Here is a 17,022-nt window from a genome sequence, read left to right as displayed (position 1 = left end):
TTTTCTTGATATATTGGAAAATATTAGGGTTCAACCAAACACCCTAATATTGGGCAATTTCAACTACCCCACCATTAAATGGGAAACTACTCATGTACCAACTCCTTCACTCAGCACTTTCTGGAATTCATAAATTCCAGTGCCCTGGATCAACTTATCCACACCCCAAACAGAGATCTAAGCAACAACTAACAGTAGAAACTCTAAAACCTAAAAAATATACTCAGCTCTGTATATTTGCAGATCAGTCTCTCAGAACAGTGAGACAACAGTTTCAACAGAGATTTAAGCAACAACTAACGGTACAAACTCTAAAAGCTAAAAAATATACTCAGCTCTGTATATTTGCAGATTAGTCTCTCAGAACAGTGAGACAACAGCTTCAACAGCGATCTAAGCAACAACTAACAGTAGAAACTCTAAAACCTAAAAAATATACTCAGCTCTGTATATTTGCAGATCAGTCTCTCAGAACAGTGAGGCAACAGTTTCAACAGAGATCTAAGCAACAACTAACAGTACACATGCTAAAATCTAACAAATATACTCAGCTCTGTATATTTGCAGATCAGTCTCTCAGAAAAGTGAGACAACAGTTTCAACAGAGATTTAAGCAACAACTGACAGTAGAAACTCCAAAACCTAAAAAATATACTCAGCTCTGTATATTTGCAGATCAGTCTCTCAGAACAGTGAGACAACAGTTTCAACAGAGATCTAAGCAATAACTAACAGTAGAAACTCTAAAACCTAAAAAATATACTCAGCTCTGTATATTTGCAGATCAGTCTCTCAGAACAGTGAGACGACAGTTTAAACAGAGATCTAAGCAACAACTAACAGTACACACGCTAAAACCTAACAAATATACTCAGCTCTGTATATTTGCAGATCAGTCTCTCAGAACAGTGAGACAACAGTTTCAACCGAGATCTAAGCAACAACTAACAGTAGAAACTCTAAAACCTAAAAAAATATACTCAGCTCTGTATATTTGCAGATCAGTCTCTCAGAACAGTGAGACGACAGTTTAAATAGAGATCTAAGCAACAACTAACAGTAGAAACTCTAAAACCTAAAAAATATACTCAGCTCTGTATATTTGCAGGTCAGTCTCTCAGAACAGTGAGACAACAGCTTCAACAGAGATCTAAGCAACAACTAACGGTACAAACTCTAAAACCTAAAAAATATACTCAGCTCTGTATATTTGCAGATCAGTCTCTCAGAACAGTGAGACAACAGCTTCAACAGCGATCTAAGCAACAACTAACAGTAGAAACTCTAAAACCTAAAAAATATACTCAGCTCTGTATATTTGCAGATCAGTCTCTCAGAACAGTGAGGCAACAGTTTCAACAGAGATCTAAGCAACAACTAACAGTACAAACTCTACAACCTAAAAAATATACTCAGCTCTGTATATTTGCAGATCAGTCTCTCAGAACAGTGAGACAACAGTTTCAACAGAGATTTAAGCAACAACTGACAGTAGAAACTCCAAAACCTAAAAAATGTACTCAGCTCTGTATATTTGCAGATCAGTCTTTCAGAACAGTGAGACAACAGTTTCAACAGAGATCTAAGCAATAACTAACAGTAGAAACTCTAAAACCTAAAAAAATATACTCAGCTCTGTATATTTGCAGATCAGTCTCTCAGAACAGTGAGACGACAGTTTAAACAGAGATCTAAGCAACAACTAACAGTACACACGCTAAAACCTAACAAATATACTCAGCTCTGTATATTTGCAGATCAGTCTCTCAGAACAGTGAGACAAGACTTTCAACAAAGATCTAAGCAACAACTAACAGTAGAAACTCTAAAACCTAAAAATATACTCAGCTCTGTATATTTGCAGATCAGTCTCTCAGAACAGTGAGACAACAGCTTCAACAGAGATCTAAGCAACAACTAACAGTAGAAACTCTAAAACCTAAAAAATATACTCAGCTCTGTATATTTGCAGGTCAGTCTCTCAGAACAGTGAGGCAACAGTTTCAACAGAGATCTAAGCAACAACTAACAGTAGAAACTCTAAAACCTAAAAAATATACTCAGCTCTGTATATTTGCAGATCAGTCTCTCAGAACAGTGAGACAGCAGTTTCAACAGAGATCTAAGCAACAACTAACGGTACAAACTCTAAAACCTAAAAAATATACTCAGCTCTGTATATTTGCAGATCAGTCTCTCAGAACAGTGAGACAACAGCTTCAACAGCGATCTAAGCAACAACTAACAGTACAAACTCTAAAACCTAAAAAATATACTCAGCTCTGTATATTTGCAGATCAGTCTCTCAGAACAGTGAGGCAACAGTTTCAACAGAGATCTAAGCAACAATTAAAATCTATAACCAAAAAACCTGGTCTGTTTTTTGCATGAGTGATCTGGTATAGACAGAAAGCCAAGGAGTATAGTTGGTTTTGACTCTTTTCCTTCTGGTGGTAGCTAAACAATCTAAGGTGTTTAGGAAAGCAGAATTAAATTGTTCAACTGCATCATCTAGCAGTAAGTATTTAAAGAAGGACCAATTAATGGATTTGTAAAGGTCTGCTGGTCAACGTTGGATAGGTTTAGTACTGTCTTGTAGGTATTTTGTCTGCATGAATGACAGATAAGTCTAGTTGTGCAGATGGGGTGGTGATCACTGACAGAGGCTGGAAGTGTTTTGGATATAGAGAAATTGCTAGGATGGGAGAACAAAATCCAGCCAATAATTGAGCCATTTTGGTTTATGGAACTGGTAAAGGTTGATTGAGTAATTAACTGAGAAAAATCCAAATATGTTTATGCCACCTGTGGGGAATTTTAAGTTAATTTCTGACAGTCATTGTTGATATCACCTAATATTATGGTTTCCAGAGAGATATTTTTTGACACTTATGATAGAATACTTTCCAGAGTTGATAAGTTATTGCCAGGTGGGTATGTATAAAGCTATAATGAAGAGACTGTTATTATTGTTTAATTTAAGGTAGGTGATCAATAGTTTGACTTTGTTGAAGGAAGGTATGGACTGGTTGTGAGGGGTTAAGGAGATAGAATGAGGATATATTATTGCAACACCACCTCCTTTTCTTTTAAGTCGATCAGCTTTGAACATTCTAAAGCCAGGAGGAAGAACTTAGGTAACTTTTATGTGCGGTTTAAATCAGGTTTTAGTAATTACTAGTATGTCAGGAGATTATGCAGTTATCCAAGCATGCAAGTTAGAGATTTTGTTGCACATATTATATGTGTTTACTGAGATAGATTTAAGCATATTACATGAACCTAGAATATGGGTTGATGACGGGAATTGAGTGCTGTTGGGACCAGGGTTAGGGTCGATATCACTACAGAGCTGGAGGAATTTCAAGATTGTATAGTAAAGGTAAAATTTAATTTTCGTTAAATTGTCAGTAATTTTAATGTTAAACAGGTATAGCTGTGTCTGTAATAGTTTAGGTTTAATGACCAATAAATTGTCTGTGTAAAAGAGGTGAGCAGTGATGGGTAGGGAGTAGTGATTTATGTTATTGGTGTAAGAGGTAGTGTCTGTAGGAGAGCTTAGCATAGGTCACATAGGGACTAGATATGATGAAAGTGAAGAGAGGAAGAAGAGCTTTAGTGTTATGAGAGTAAGGGGAATCATTTTGGATTAAGGATTACTAGAGAGGTAATCAGAAAAATGACATACGTGGATAATTGGAAGAGAAGTAGTTTGTAGAAATGAAGCAAGGGGAGTAGTATGTAGGTGGGATGCTAGCGTGATATTAATAGAAATATGTTGAGAGATGGAGTGTATGGATGAGGAGGTTGGGCTAACAGAGGAAAGGGTGTGGTGTGGATAGGTTTAAATTTAGAGGTAGTGAGGGCAGGTGGATTTGGGAGCACGGTAGGGGAGCAAAGTGAGCCCGGAGGATGAATGGAGTGGGATGACACCCCAGAGACTGAGAATCTTCAGGTAAGTACTCAGAAAAAAATATCAGTGACGCAGCAGCAAATCTATATAAAATGCTTGATATGGGTTTAGTTAAGTATTGGGAACACAGTAGTAGGATATATAATGTTATATACACAGCAGTAAAGGATATACGCTTAAGGTCATTCTGTACTCCTCCTTATATTAATACTCAATATATTGTATTGTATTATATTAATATATAATATTATATTAATATTCAATAAGAGTTTATATGTACATATGTACGAAAAGAAATAAAACAATAGATCTTTCAAAACAAATAAGTTCACACCTAGTACTGTTCAGTTGCTTCAGTCACAAAGACACACCTCTTCCATGAGCAACATCAGTTCATAATGTATTCTAAAAAGGCTAGGCTCCCATCAGGATACAAGTGCTCAACAGCAGTTGAATTCTGCTCACTGGTTGGCTCCGATAGTCGTGGTGTTACCTCTGGAGTTATTCTTTTTATTTTCGTGGTTTGCTTTTTGGAGGCACTTTACCCTGGAATATTATCTTTCTTCTCATAATGTAGTCTGTTCATAGAGAATTAAAACTTATTTTCAGCAGAAGCAATGTGTTGGACTCTATTCCTTTAAGAACTGCTTGACATCCTATGATCTCTATCAAGTTCTAGACTTCTTGTGAAGTGAGAGTTGTGTCAACCAGCACCTGCTCAGACACCAAGTTAATTTTTACAGAATGGATGCCTGATACTCCAGTACACTGTTTATATTTTGGACACAACTCTCGCAGCTCATTTGGACTTCAAATTCCATCAGAGCAGACAGGGTACACTGTTGCCCTGCCATTTCTCTTCAAAAGAGTTTATATGCCACTAGTTTATTTATCATCTCAACATATTCTTAAAATGCATCCACATATTATCCAGTCACACATGAAATCATAATAAAATACACATTTACAGCAATTAAATGATTGACTGATACACCCCCATATAAATGCTACAAATGCTGCCACATTTATCCTCCCATTTGTTTATTATGGTAAGGTTTTTCCTCTTAAAATCAAACTGTATATGATTTTTTTCTGGCATTTATTTATGAAGTTTTTCATTCACTGTTGTTTTAAATATTGAATTAATTTAATACTAAAATGAGAGTTGTTCTACTGACTCTGGGTACATTATTTATTCTTACAAACTGACTACACTTGAAGTTATTTCAGTAACAAAACTTTTCTTTTTTAATTGAAGGACTACTGAAGATATGCCTACGGTCTTCCTGTGGCTAAGCTACCTTACATTTCAGAAGTATGGCACTGAAATTCTGGTCATCAATGAGTTTTATGGCAAGACTTTCACATGTAAGTCAACTATTAAAGTGTCAAGCAGTACAGTACTCTTTTGTGTTTTTTTCTCACAACAGAAAGGATGTTTACTGTTGCGGCCACCATAAGGACAGCAAGTTGTTGACAAGTCTCTTTGAATATGTACTTTCACCGATCTATTCTAAATGTAGCAATTCAGTATACAGCATATAAAATATAACATCAGGCAAAAGGGCTCATTATAACAACTGGATAATGGTTAAAGAAACTAACATCTGTACCACTGTGTTCATAATCCTATTCTTTTATAAAAAGGGTAATACAAGTGCGGTCTTCAAAAGACAGGAAGTCTGTCTAAAAGTTGTATAAAACATCTTTTACCTGAGATTTTGGACCTGCTGCCTGCTTTCCATACATCTGATTATGGCTGCTGAGTGTCAGTTCTTGAAGGATTAGATAAGAATTTCATAACCTCTCTTGGCTCCAATGCATGGTTGAGGATATTAGATTTCTGGGAAAGATGTGCTTGGATACAATCTCTAAGGACTTCATATCAAGTGTATTTTGACTGAAGTGAAGTGAGGTGGTTAAAAGCATTTTTATCCACTTTGTGTTTGTAGGTAAACTCCCATCACCTCCTAAACCCCCTGTACACCTGGAATTTATGTAGTCAACTGCAGAGTCACTGCTACACAGGGTTAAGTTGAAATGCCTGATCATGTTACCCCGTTTGAAAAAGCACTCTTTTAGCAAAACATCTGATAACCACAGGTCAGTAGATGAATGACATTTAACCATGTATTTTTAACATCCAGGAAAAGATCAGACTTAACATATTCAGCAACACACCACTTCTGCTCCATGAATATAGAAGCTGAAAAACTAAACAAAACTGAGTAATGTGTATGTAATTACACTTTTATAAAACAATGAACATAACTGAAAATATCAACACCATGTAAAATGTCACTAATTATTGTGGCAAATAGGTAACTGGTAAACATATTGCATTTTGATTGCATAGATCATTATGGGACAGCTAAGGAAGGATACACACAATACTTTGTAGTCATAGTCCATTAAGATACACACACACACAAAATGCTTTGTGGTCATACTCCATTAAGTTACACACACACACACACACACACACACACACACACACACACAAACAAAATGCTTTGTGGTCATAGTCCATTAAGATACACACACACACACACACACACACACACACACACACACACACAAAATGCTTTGTGGTCATACTCCACTAAGTTACACACACACACACACACACACACACACACACACACACACACACACACACACACACACACACACACAAAATGCTTTGTGGTCATAGTCCATTAAGATATACACACACACACACACACCCCATGTAGAATAAGGTAAGAAATAAATTAAATGCTATCTAAAGGTAATTTCCACCCTCACACAAAAAACAGGAATGCAGCTCGAGTTAAATGACCCCAAAGAAAATAGCAGCATACAACAACACGCAGAACTTCAGGGATCATAAACAATGTAAAAGAAAAACAGCATATGTTCAGCTCAGTTTGAAGAATCAAGATACTTTATTTGGTAAGCGCTTTCATGGGAATGACTCCCACTTCTTCAGACCATTCAATAAAATACATTTAAAACCACTCCATTTATATACGGAACCTTAACTAGTATCAATCAAATCATGACTACACCATTTTCCAGTCTTAGAGTAATAAGCACACCCTAATATATTCTTATTAAATCTTCATTCATATAAATCCTCTTTCTAAGTGCTTATATAGACAAAACCATATTTGAAACACATATATAGACTACATATATGTACAGTTGCATCTATCATGTCTCACTTTCTATAAAATATATTTTATTATCACAGACTCATGATAGTCCCAAAATTTGACACCATCCCCCACTCTGGAATCATAGATAAACTTACTAAGCTGGGCATTAATCCCTACATCACCCAATGGGTTGCTAACTGGCTTACTGATAGAACCCACACTGTAAAAGTAGCCGACTCCAAATCCAGCTCCAGACAAGTGACAAGTGGAGTATCTCAGGGTTCAGTCCTGGGACCGCTCTTGTTTGGCATCTACTTCTCTGAAGTACAGGCCAACACTAAGGGACTTTGGATAACAAAGTTTGCAGATGACTGCAAACTGGGAACCATTACTGAATCCCCAAATGATGTGGATACTCTACAAAAGGGCCTTACAGAAACAGATGCTTGGTGCCAGAGCCATGGGCTCAAGCTCAATGCCAAGAAATGTATAGTTATCCCCTTTGGGAAAAAACATGTATCCATGAATTACCATATAGGTGACAGTACACTAAACACCGAAAGTTTGATAAGAGACTTAGGGACACAGGTGGACAGTGGTCTCACCTTCGATAACCACATCGCCACAACAGTCAGGAAATCCTTCTATGTGGCACACCTCATTACTAAGGGCTTTTCTTCCAGAAAAAAGGAGGTCATTGTCCCACTGTACTCATCCCTCATTAGACCCGTTATAGAATACAATGCCCCGTTTGGTATGTACCTCTCAAGACATCTGCAACAACTGGAAAGGCCACAGAAATACCTCACTAAAAGAATCACAGGCCTAAAGCAGACACCCTACAGCTATACTCTGTCGCATATCGTCTACTCAGAGGCGATCTTTGCTTAACATACAAGGCCATGTCAAACCCAGAGCTGTTGGACATGCTACACTTAAAGAAATCCCAATCCCTCAGAGCCACACGCTCCAGGGATCTAAACCTTGTCATCACAATAAACAAAACATGCTGGAGGGATAGGTTCCTGACCCAGAGACTCCCCAGACTCTGGAATAGATTGCCCATACATGTCAAGCAGAGTGCCTCTTTGGTCCTCTTCAAAAGGAACCTTGGCAATTGGATGGGAGAAAAGAAATTCACCCTGGGGATCATGTCAGTCGCCCTGCTAGACAGAGGTCCAGGGAAGTAAATAGTGTGGGAAGAAATAGCCAGGGAATTGTTATGGCTAGGTTTGTATAGGCCCTAGGGCTGATAGCCTAGTACCGACCTATGAACCTAAGTCTATATATATGCCATGAGTTCTGTGTTTTGTAATTTCCACCCTTTTGACATAATGTCATTAGCACTCTAGGTGTTACCAGTTTTAGTTTCTGCTTGTAAACTGTGATATGAAGGTGTTTGCAAGGCACAGAAAGCAGTTTAACTTATGTCACATTGCCACAATTATAGGCATGTCATTGCAAAGAACGTGATTGCCATTTTTTTTTTCTTTTCCTAAATTACTGTGGTGTTGAAGCTCATGGTAGAGCATCGAAATGTTGGTATTTATGTAGTCCATGATAGTGTAACTGCAACAGCAGAAAATCTGTGTGAAACAAAGCATTCCAGGCTGGGAAGCTAGACCATACTCAGCCAAAACAAATGAATCTAGCAAACACTGAATGTCCCATAGAAGTCAGAATGGCAAATGAAAAACCATAAATGGAAACTTTGTTCACTTAGTATCATTGGTAAAGATGTCATCAGCCATTTGAGTTTAGCTTACACAATGACTGCCTTTATCCCACAAATGTCAACTAAAGTATCATATAAAGCTTCAACTATTGCTGTAGAATCTGTGCAAGCAGTCTTCAAAAAAAGCACGCAAAACAGAAATAACAAGTAAAAAATCACACGACTGATGAAGGCATGTCAGATATTCCCTCTAGATACCAGGGAATATTCTTAAAGTGCCCTAATGGCACAAACAGAAGTATGGGAATTGGGAGGTGCTGGAAACCACTAGACACAAAGGAATATGTTTAAAGTGCCGTAATAACACCAAGAGCAGTACAAGGATGGGGAGATGCACTAGACTACCAGGTAGTACTCTTAAAGTGTCCTAATGTCACCAACCAACTTCGCATTTCATTATTCTCATCTCTTCAGTACCAGACAGGTAAGCCCACTTTGTCTAAAAGAAAGGCTCCAAGTATAAACCTTTAATCTATGTCTCACTAGACACTATGGCTAAGGTAGATCCTGGCCTTAGTAATATTTCATTAGATTCAGTCTAATGGATACATATTAGAATACTGAAAAGAATAATGTACATATATCACTAGGTTGTTAACAAAACCCTTATTTTAGGCATTCAGTGATACACAGTTTGTCATCCAGCTTATGAATGATGAAGATTTACAACTAAACTACATATATATATATATATATATATATATATATATCAGAAAGGCAGGACTGTATAAAAAATGACATAGACTTTAAATCAGTTTACACATTGAAAAGAAGAAGGCAAAGATCCTGAAAACTGGTAAAATCAATAACTTTAATGTTCATCATATTGATCACTGTTGCACTGCCTTAGCTATATGGATTATGCCCTGCCAGGAATATAACAGCCAGCCAGCTTCCAAAGATTCAGAGTGCCTTCTGTGCACCCATGCTGTCAGGTAACTCAAGCTGAGCTAACTAAAAGAAAAGTTTGGGCATGATGACCTTCAGAGCTTTACTGCTCCTCTGAGGCTTTCGAGGATTGATGGTCAGCTTGTACTTTCCTTTGCTAGACAGATAAGTTCCCTTTGGGGAAAAATCTTACATTTTCTTAATTTTGTTGATGGTTTACTATTTTCCTCTTTGGGAAAGTTATTTTAAAGCTAGGAGTGTTGTTTTAATGGACTATCTCAAGACTATAACATACCTTTAAACAGAGCTCTTCTGTCAGTTTAAAAGTGGTGTAAAGAAGATGAAAACATTTTTTTTTCTGTGGAGAAATTGTGGTTATTTTACTTTTGTGGGGTTGGCATAATGTATTAAAGTGCTTTTTACTGTACTTTTCTGTCAAAAAAGTAACTTTTGTGGACTGATAGTCTTTGCCAGCAATTGCTGCTTATCTTCCCCAGAAAAGAGGCAACATTTTTGGCTTGATCATGGAACAGAATACCAGTCCCATGGTCAATTCTTCTTCTAGACACAAAAAGAAAAAAAAATATGCAAGCAGCTTTTGCCACCACAGCAGGCTAGCAATTTGCCTTAGTCTCCTGTGGCCATTTGTTGTACTTCAGGCCATTCATCTTTCAACCTGGGTACCTGTAGCACCTACAGCCACTATGGATAGGGGGTTATCCACGTCCTCTGCGGCTGTTGAAGTCTCTTCAGAGAGGAAGGGAAAGCCACTCTTGTATGTCCTAGAAGAGGGGAGGTTTCTGTGTTGTGTCTGAATGCTGTGCCCATCTTGCGGAAGTTGCTGTTGCCATTAGTATCAAGATTGGCTCCATTTTTCCTGTCAAAAAGAATCAGAAATCCAAGCATTTATCTACTCCTCCTCAATTTTCTTTGGATAAGAGTAATTTACTGGGTCTGGCTCAGGATTTAATTCAGGTTATTGACACTTTTGTGAAGTAGTTTCTGGTAAAAGAAAGAGGAATTCCTCTTTTCCTAAACAGGAAGATACAGGAATGGATACAGAGTTTTTTCCTCAGGTGTTCATTTCAGACTCAGAGGAGAGCTCAGTTTCTTATTCTCCCTGTGAGTTTCCTCTTTCTCTGAGACTAGTGCTAGAATGTACCTACGTTTTCAGTGGGAGAACACTGAGGCTCCTCATCCCCTCAGAAAATACTATGAGTTGTTACAGAAGGATTTTCTAAAACCTATACCGATTCCTCCCGTTCTATCTACCTTAGAGGATGTGTGTGTTATTGCCAGCAAATTTTCTGATAGTCGGCCAGCTGCCCCTAAAAAAGGCAGATAGGATGCATAGAGTTCCCCTGCCTTTTCAATTTATACTCACTATTCCCAGATCTGAATCAGGAGCTACAGCTTTAGTTGATTCCCACTGCTGCTAAGCACTTAGTTAATTCTAATTCTATTATTTCTGATAAGGATGTTAAAATTATTGGTAGGTATGGGGAAAAGCGTATTCTTCAGCAACGCTGACTTTCAGAATTTTTTGAATTGTCAGACTCATATATTAAGGTTTGTCTGACTAATTGTGAACATATAAGAAATGTTTTGTCTGCAGTTTCTTCGTGTCAGTAAAAATTTGGTTTAAATAACTTCGTTTCTTCTATTACATAGGTAACTACTAATTGTTTGCAGTGTGTGTATGACTCTATTGGTACTTCTTCCAGGGCTATGGCCACTGGTACTGTTTTGAGAAGGTTTACATGGCTGCATTCTCATAACCCTCCAGATGATGTTAAAAATCAGATTTTAAATTCTCCCTGTAGAGGTGATCAAAAATGTGATGAAAGTGGCAATTTGATACAGGGAATCTCTAAGTTATTTCAGCTTTTATTTTGCAGTTTGTTTCAGGGGATTTCCTATCTATTCATTCAATTTTAGCCAAAAAAAATTAATAAACAGTCTCAAACAGCTGTTTAAGAAGAAATGGCAAGGGGGTTCCAAACAGAATTCTCGAACCTCCCAAAACCAAGGACAGTCCAACAAGTCAGATTGACTATTCAAGAGAACTTGTGATACCCTCCCACCCTGGCCTATATTTTCTTCCAGAAAGTCTGAATCTCCATTTTTCTCTATGGCAGCAGACTGGTTCAGACAAATGGATTATGAAAAAACATTTATCATTGTTAAGATGGCAGTGGGAGGAAATTCCTCCTTTACGGTGGATCATTTGTCATTCTTTAGATTGGACTCTTTTGTTTCTACCAGTTCTTCATCACATGCTGTCCCAAGGAGTGACAAAACCAGTTCCTCCTTCCCAGGTGGGGAAAGTTCTAGTGCCAAAGAAAGAAAATGCTTGGAGAGCAAGCAGGTCTTTTTTTCTAAACCTGTTTGTGATACTGCCCAAATTCAAAATGATGTCACTCAACAGCCTGTTTACCCCTTCTTTCTCTTTCAAGTTTCTGGCAACACTAGACTTAAAAGATGCTTCAGATCCCTATTCAGCCAGACTTCATATGTCTCTTAGAGTTGGATCACATTATGAGTTATCTGCCTTACACTTTGTACTACCTGCTGTACCAAGAGTGTTCACAAAGTGTTTAGCTCCTGTTATAGCTCATTGCAGGCTCCAGGTATCCACATTTTTCCATATTTAGATGAATAGTTTATCTTTGCAGAGTTTTTTTTCAAAATGGTAGGAATCTCTCTGTCTTGGGAGAGAGATCTTTCACACAAGCTGGGATTTCAAGTGAACACTCAAAAATCTTTCTTAACTCTTTCACCCAGGATTTTATTCCTGCGATGTCAGCTAGAGACCTCCGTTCAAATAGCTTTTTTCCAGAGGAATAAATATATCATCTATATATTTTTCTAAGGTTGGTTTTCCACTCAGACTTTGGTCACTGTGAGGGAATACCTCAGGATTTTAGGTCACATGGCATTCATGATTTTCATGATACCCCTGGCAAAACTCCACATTAGAAACATACAGTGGTGTCTGAAATTTCTTTGGTCCCAGCATCAACACCATTTATCTTTTCAAATCCCAGTGCAGGGCTTGTCAGAAGAGAAATCTTTTGGTGGAGACAAAAGATATCTTTAAATCTAGGTCTCCCTTTTTCCCTCCTTGCTCCCAAACAGTCAGTCACCACAGTTGGGGAGCATTTCAAGATATGAAAGTGCAGGGGGTAAGGGACACCAAGGACAGATGCAAACACATAGATATCAAGGATATGTTTGCCCTGATCAAGACACTCAAGTCTCTGAACCATCTTTGGTCCCTGAGTCTCTTCCAGTGGTTGTAGACAATACCACAGTCATGTAGTACATCAACAAGCAAGAGGGATCCAGATTATGTCCCCTTTGCAGACTAGCCATGTTAGCTTGGGTATAACTTCACAGCACAGTCTCACTCTACTGATATCCGACATTATGTCAGAGTAAGACTGTGTAGCAGACAAGTTGAACAGGATCAGGGCAGACCCTCATGAATGGAAACTCGATCAGGGGGAATCTTCTAAGATTTCATCCATCTGTGGGGACTTCCTCAAGTACTCCTCTTTGCCTCCTCTCTAAACAATCAACTGGCAAGATTTTGTTCCAGGACTCCACACAATAAGGCCTAGGAGGCAGATGCCTCTTCTTTTCATTGGACAGGAACATTCCTCTATGCTTTTTACCCTTTCCACTAATACCCTGTGCACTTCTGAAGATTCAGAATGAATCCCACAAAATCATAGTGGTGACTCCCTTCTGGCATAGACAACCATCGGTCTCCCTTCTTTTAGAAATGGCCAGGGACATTTATCACAAACAGGATCTACTCATACAAGAACAGGGGTGTTTGATGCATCCTGACATGAATCAACTTCAACTGACTGTCTGAATAATTGGGTCTTAATTCCTTTTAGGCACCTGTTAACTGAGAATGTGCAGCAAGTATTAATGGAGGCAATAAAACTTGTTACTAGAAAATCATATGTTAGTAAAAGGAAAAGGTTTTCTAGTCGGTGCCAACAACATAACTAACACCCATTCAGAGCTAGATGTTCTTTGGTTCTACAATATTTGCTTGAGTTACTATGACATGGCCTTTCTTATTCCTCTGTCAAAATTCATCTATCAGCCATTTCAGCATGTCTGCTCATGGATCTTCCTTTTTCAATGCAGTCTCATGTCAAAATGTACTTGAAAGGGGTTTTGCATAAGAGTTGCCCTATCTCTTTTTCAATAAAGTCATGGCTTCTTTGAGAACTAATCCTTCTTTTATGCCTAAAGTGATATCCAGTTTAATTTAAGCCAGACTGTCCATCTCTCTGTTTTATTTCCTAAACCTAAAAATGAGGGAGAAAGGATCCATACCTTGGATATCCACAGACAACTCATGTACCATCTTAAAAAAACTAAATCTGTCAGATCTTTGGATTCATTTTCATTCAGTTCATTTTCTTGTGAAGAGAAGGGACAGCCTGTGTCAAAACAGACTATTTCCAAATGGTTGTTGAAGCCAATTGACTTATGTTATACTCAACATAATAATTCTATTCCAGGCAGGGTCAAGGCCCACTCTACCAGGGCCTATGACTTTTTGGAAAGGTTTGTATTCTAGAAAGTATTCTAGAAGCTGTGACTTGGACCTCTGTACATACTTTTGCAAATTACTATAAACTTGATTCCTTCTCTAGGTCTAGATCAGGCTTAGCTAGGGCCATTCTCCAGGTGTTCATGGACTCTTCTCCTTCCACCTCCCAAATGTAGTTTGTGAAAGTAATCTACTTATATAGTTAAGGCTACTGCAGCATTGATCAACATGATGAACATAGTGCAGTTGTGTGAGTTAATTTTTTGAATGGTCATTGTTGCTGTAGCTACTTCCTTCCTCCATCCCCTTGTTTTTTGGTGTTTTTATACCATGATGTGGACATTTATTTTTTTGTTGTTCCTAGTATTGTCCTTTCAGGGCTCAGCTGCCCTCTCTATGCTGGCAGAAAAGCTCTGAAGGGATTCACACCCAAACTTGTCTTATAGTCAGCTCAGCTAAAGGCACCTAACAGTCTGGGTGTGTGGAAAGTGCCCTGAAGCCTTAGAAGCTGGCCAGCTGTTCTATCCTTGGCAGGATATAACCCACATAGTTAATGCTAGTGCAGCAGTGATCACTAAAATATCTACCATTGTGTTAAATTTAACTTACACAACTGTACTTTCTTGATGAAGAAGAAATACAAACAATAAACAGTTTGATCCTGGCTGGGTCAATAATCAATAATTAAATGATAAGCAGTCAAGAAATCTGATGATAATTCACTCATGCCAGGATAGTTATGAAGGCTGTAAATTGGATTTTCATATGCAGAGATTTAACTGTACCTAGCAATATTCAACTTTTTCAAACTATGATTAATGACATCATATTGTTGTAAAAGTCAAGCAGTGAAGAGAAAAGAAAGAACGAAAAATAGAAAGAAAGTGATGCCCTTGAATTATTGTGTTGGCAAAGAATATTGCTTATACAATGGACTGCCCAACAAACAGAGCAATCACTATAAGAGAAGATCAGACCTACAGTCTTCATCTTCCGTACTTCACACACATCACATATACAGAAAAGTTATTGGAAAAGACATCACAAGTGATAAAGCTGAAGTCAGTGTAAAATAGGCAAAAATGGGCAGACAAGCAATGCAATGGATTGAACAATATCTAGAGCTATGAATCCATTTGATTCAACACAGAATGCAGTCCAAGATGATTAACCACAGGGTCACAATAATTTGGTAATGACTCAAACATGCTTAACAACATCTCCATCTAAATGTAAACAGCAAGAACCTGAGTTTATAAAATAATGCAGGAGAACTATTGCCTCCATCAGCTAATTTCAAATGGAGATTCTTTACCTTCCGTTATAGAGCCAGCTATTTCCCACATACACCAAAAGCAGGTATCAGACCCCTTTTCCCTCATGTTCACATGACATATTTAAATAAACTGTTACAAACTATTGTAAAAAAAACATTAGACAAGAAAGATAAGACATATATTTTGGGAGTACAGCCAGAATATAGCACAAAAAGCATAAAGCACAAAACTTATCAGTTTTGTACCTCAATCCTTTACATGATCTTCTCTCTGAATTATTACTCCTGCAGTGAATTCTTGGCTCGTTTATAAACACCCTTCTCTCTCTGGTTCCTATAATAAATCTTCCAGAAATTGAATCAAAAACTCCTAGAAAGAATACATCTTCAATCAAGCTAGATATGCTTGTGAGGCTTTGATATTTTCAGAAACCAAATTATCTTAATTGTTAACTTTGGATGCTTCCTGGGAACAAGCAACTTGGAATAATTATTCTCTAAGTGAAGAGTCCATCATCTTCAACACATATAGCTTATGTGTCCTTTTTAACACTGCAAAAATATAACAGCTCATGAATTAGTCTGCTGGTCCAGTTATTTCCTTTTAATGAAGCTGTGGGCCTTTGCAAATCCATAGGTCTTTAGATCCAAAGATGTGCTTAAGAAATACCACCTTCTTACCTGCCTCCAATTTTCAAGCAGATTATACTATTATAGCTTAATATGCAGTTCTCCATATCACTAAATTGTTTGTTATCACTACATTCCCTTTAATCAGTCTTGTTTTAATTCCTGTGTCTTTGTTCATTCCTGAATCCACCTATACCACCTTCTAATGAATCTCCATGAGTCAAGGTTCGAACACTTAGAAGTGAGTCTTTATAAAATGGAAGAATAAGACTATTAATCTATTCATTAAGACAGTTTGTACAGGTAGTGAAAATGGAACTGAACGGCTCTCCCCCCCCAGGTTCAGGGGAGATCCTGTTGTTAATACCTTATCATGCATATGAACATGCCTTACATTGCTTGAACTTTGGCGGGTGGGGGGGGTTCTAACAGTAGCATCAAAAGGAAAATCTGTACATATTAGATAGATATTTTCACTATTTCATGCTAGTTTAACATCCAGAAGCAAAACTCATTTTATAGCCGCCTTTAGTTATAGATCATTGACTGAATCTATAGCTCATTTATGAAGGTATCTCTTGTTAGTGTGATTGTCTTCTCAATTGATAATGCCTTCCACATTATTGGTGGTATGTCATAAGGCTCTTTCAATGACAATGGCAGGTTAGACATGTTTTATATGCATACAGAAGTACAAAGCTAATAATCAGACTATATACCTGTAGCTTCCTATATCTTGATGCAATTTTATAAGCTGAGAGATGAGTATTGGTGCATGCAATAATTATAGAGTCATCAGCATACTGAAAATTAATGAAATATGGCCTGAAAATTGGTGTTTGAATTTTGAAATCCATGTTT

The 17,022-nt window shown here is 37.6% G+C and overlaps 1 protein-coding gene across 1 annotated transcript in view; it reads left to right on the top strand.

Annotated features, from left to right (window-relative positions):
• Positions 1–17,022, top strand: part of LOC122804885 (ATP-binding cassette sub-family G member 5-like) — a 195,153-nt gene that overhangs the window by 156,950 nt on the left and 21,181 nt on the right. Inside the window, exon 7 of the mRNA XM_044075073.1 lies at positions 5,172–5,281. Within this exon, the coding sequence (XP_043931008.1) occupies positions 5,172–5,281 (110 nt within the window). The remainder of the gene's footprint in view (positions 1–5,171; positions 5,282–17,022) is intronic.

This window comes from Protopterus annectens, chromosome 6.part0 (assembly GCF_019279795.1).
Source record: "Protopterus annectens isolate FY-2018-M chromosome 6.part0, PAN1.0, whole genome shotgun sequence".
NCBI classification, from domain to species: domain Eukaryota; kingdom Metazoa; phylum Chordata; order Ceratodontiformes; family Protopteridae; genus Protopterus; species Protopterus annectens.
The sequence above is the reverse complement of the archived record's forward strand: the minus strand, read 5'-3'. Positions and strand labels throughout refer to the sequence as shown.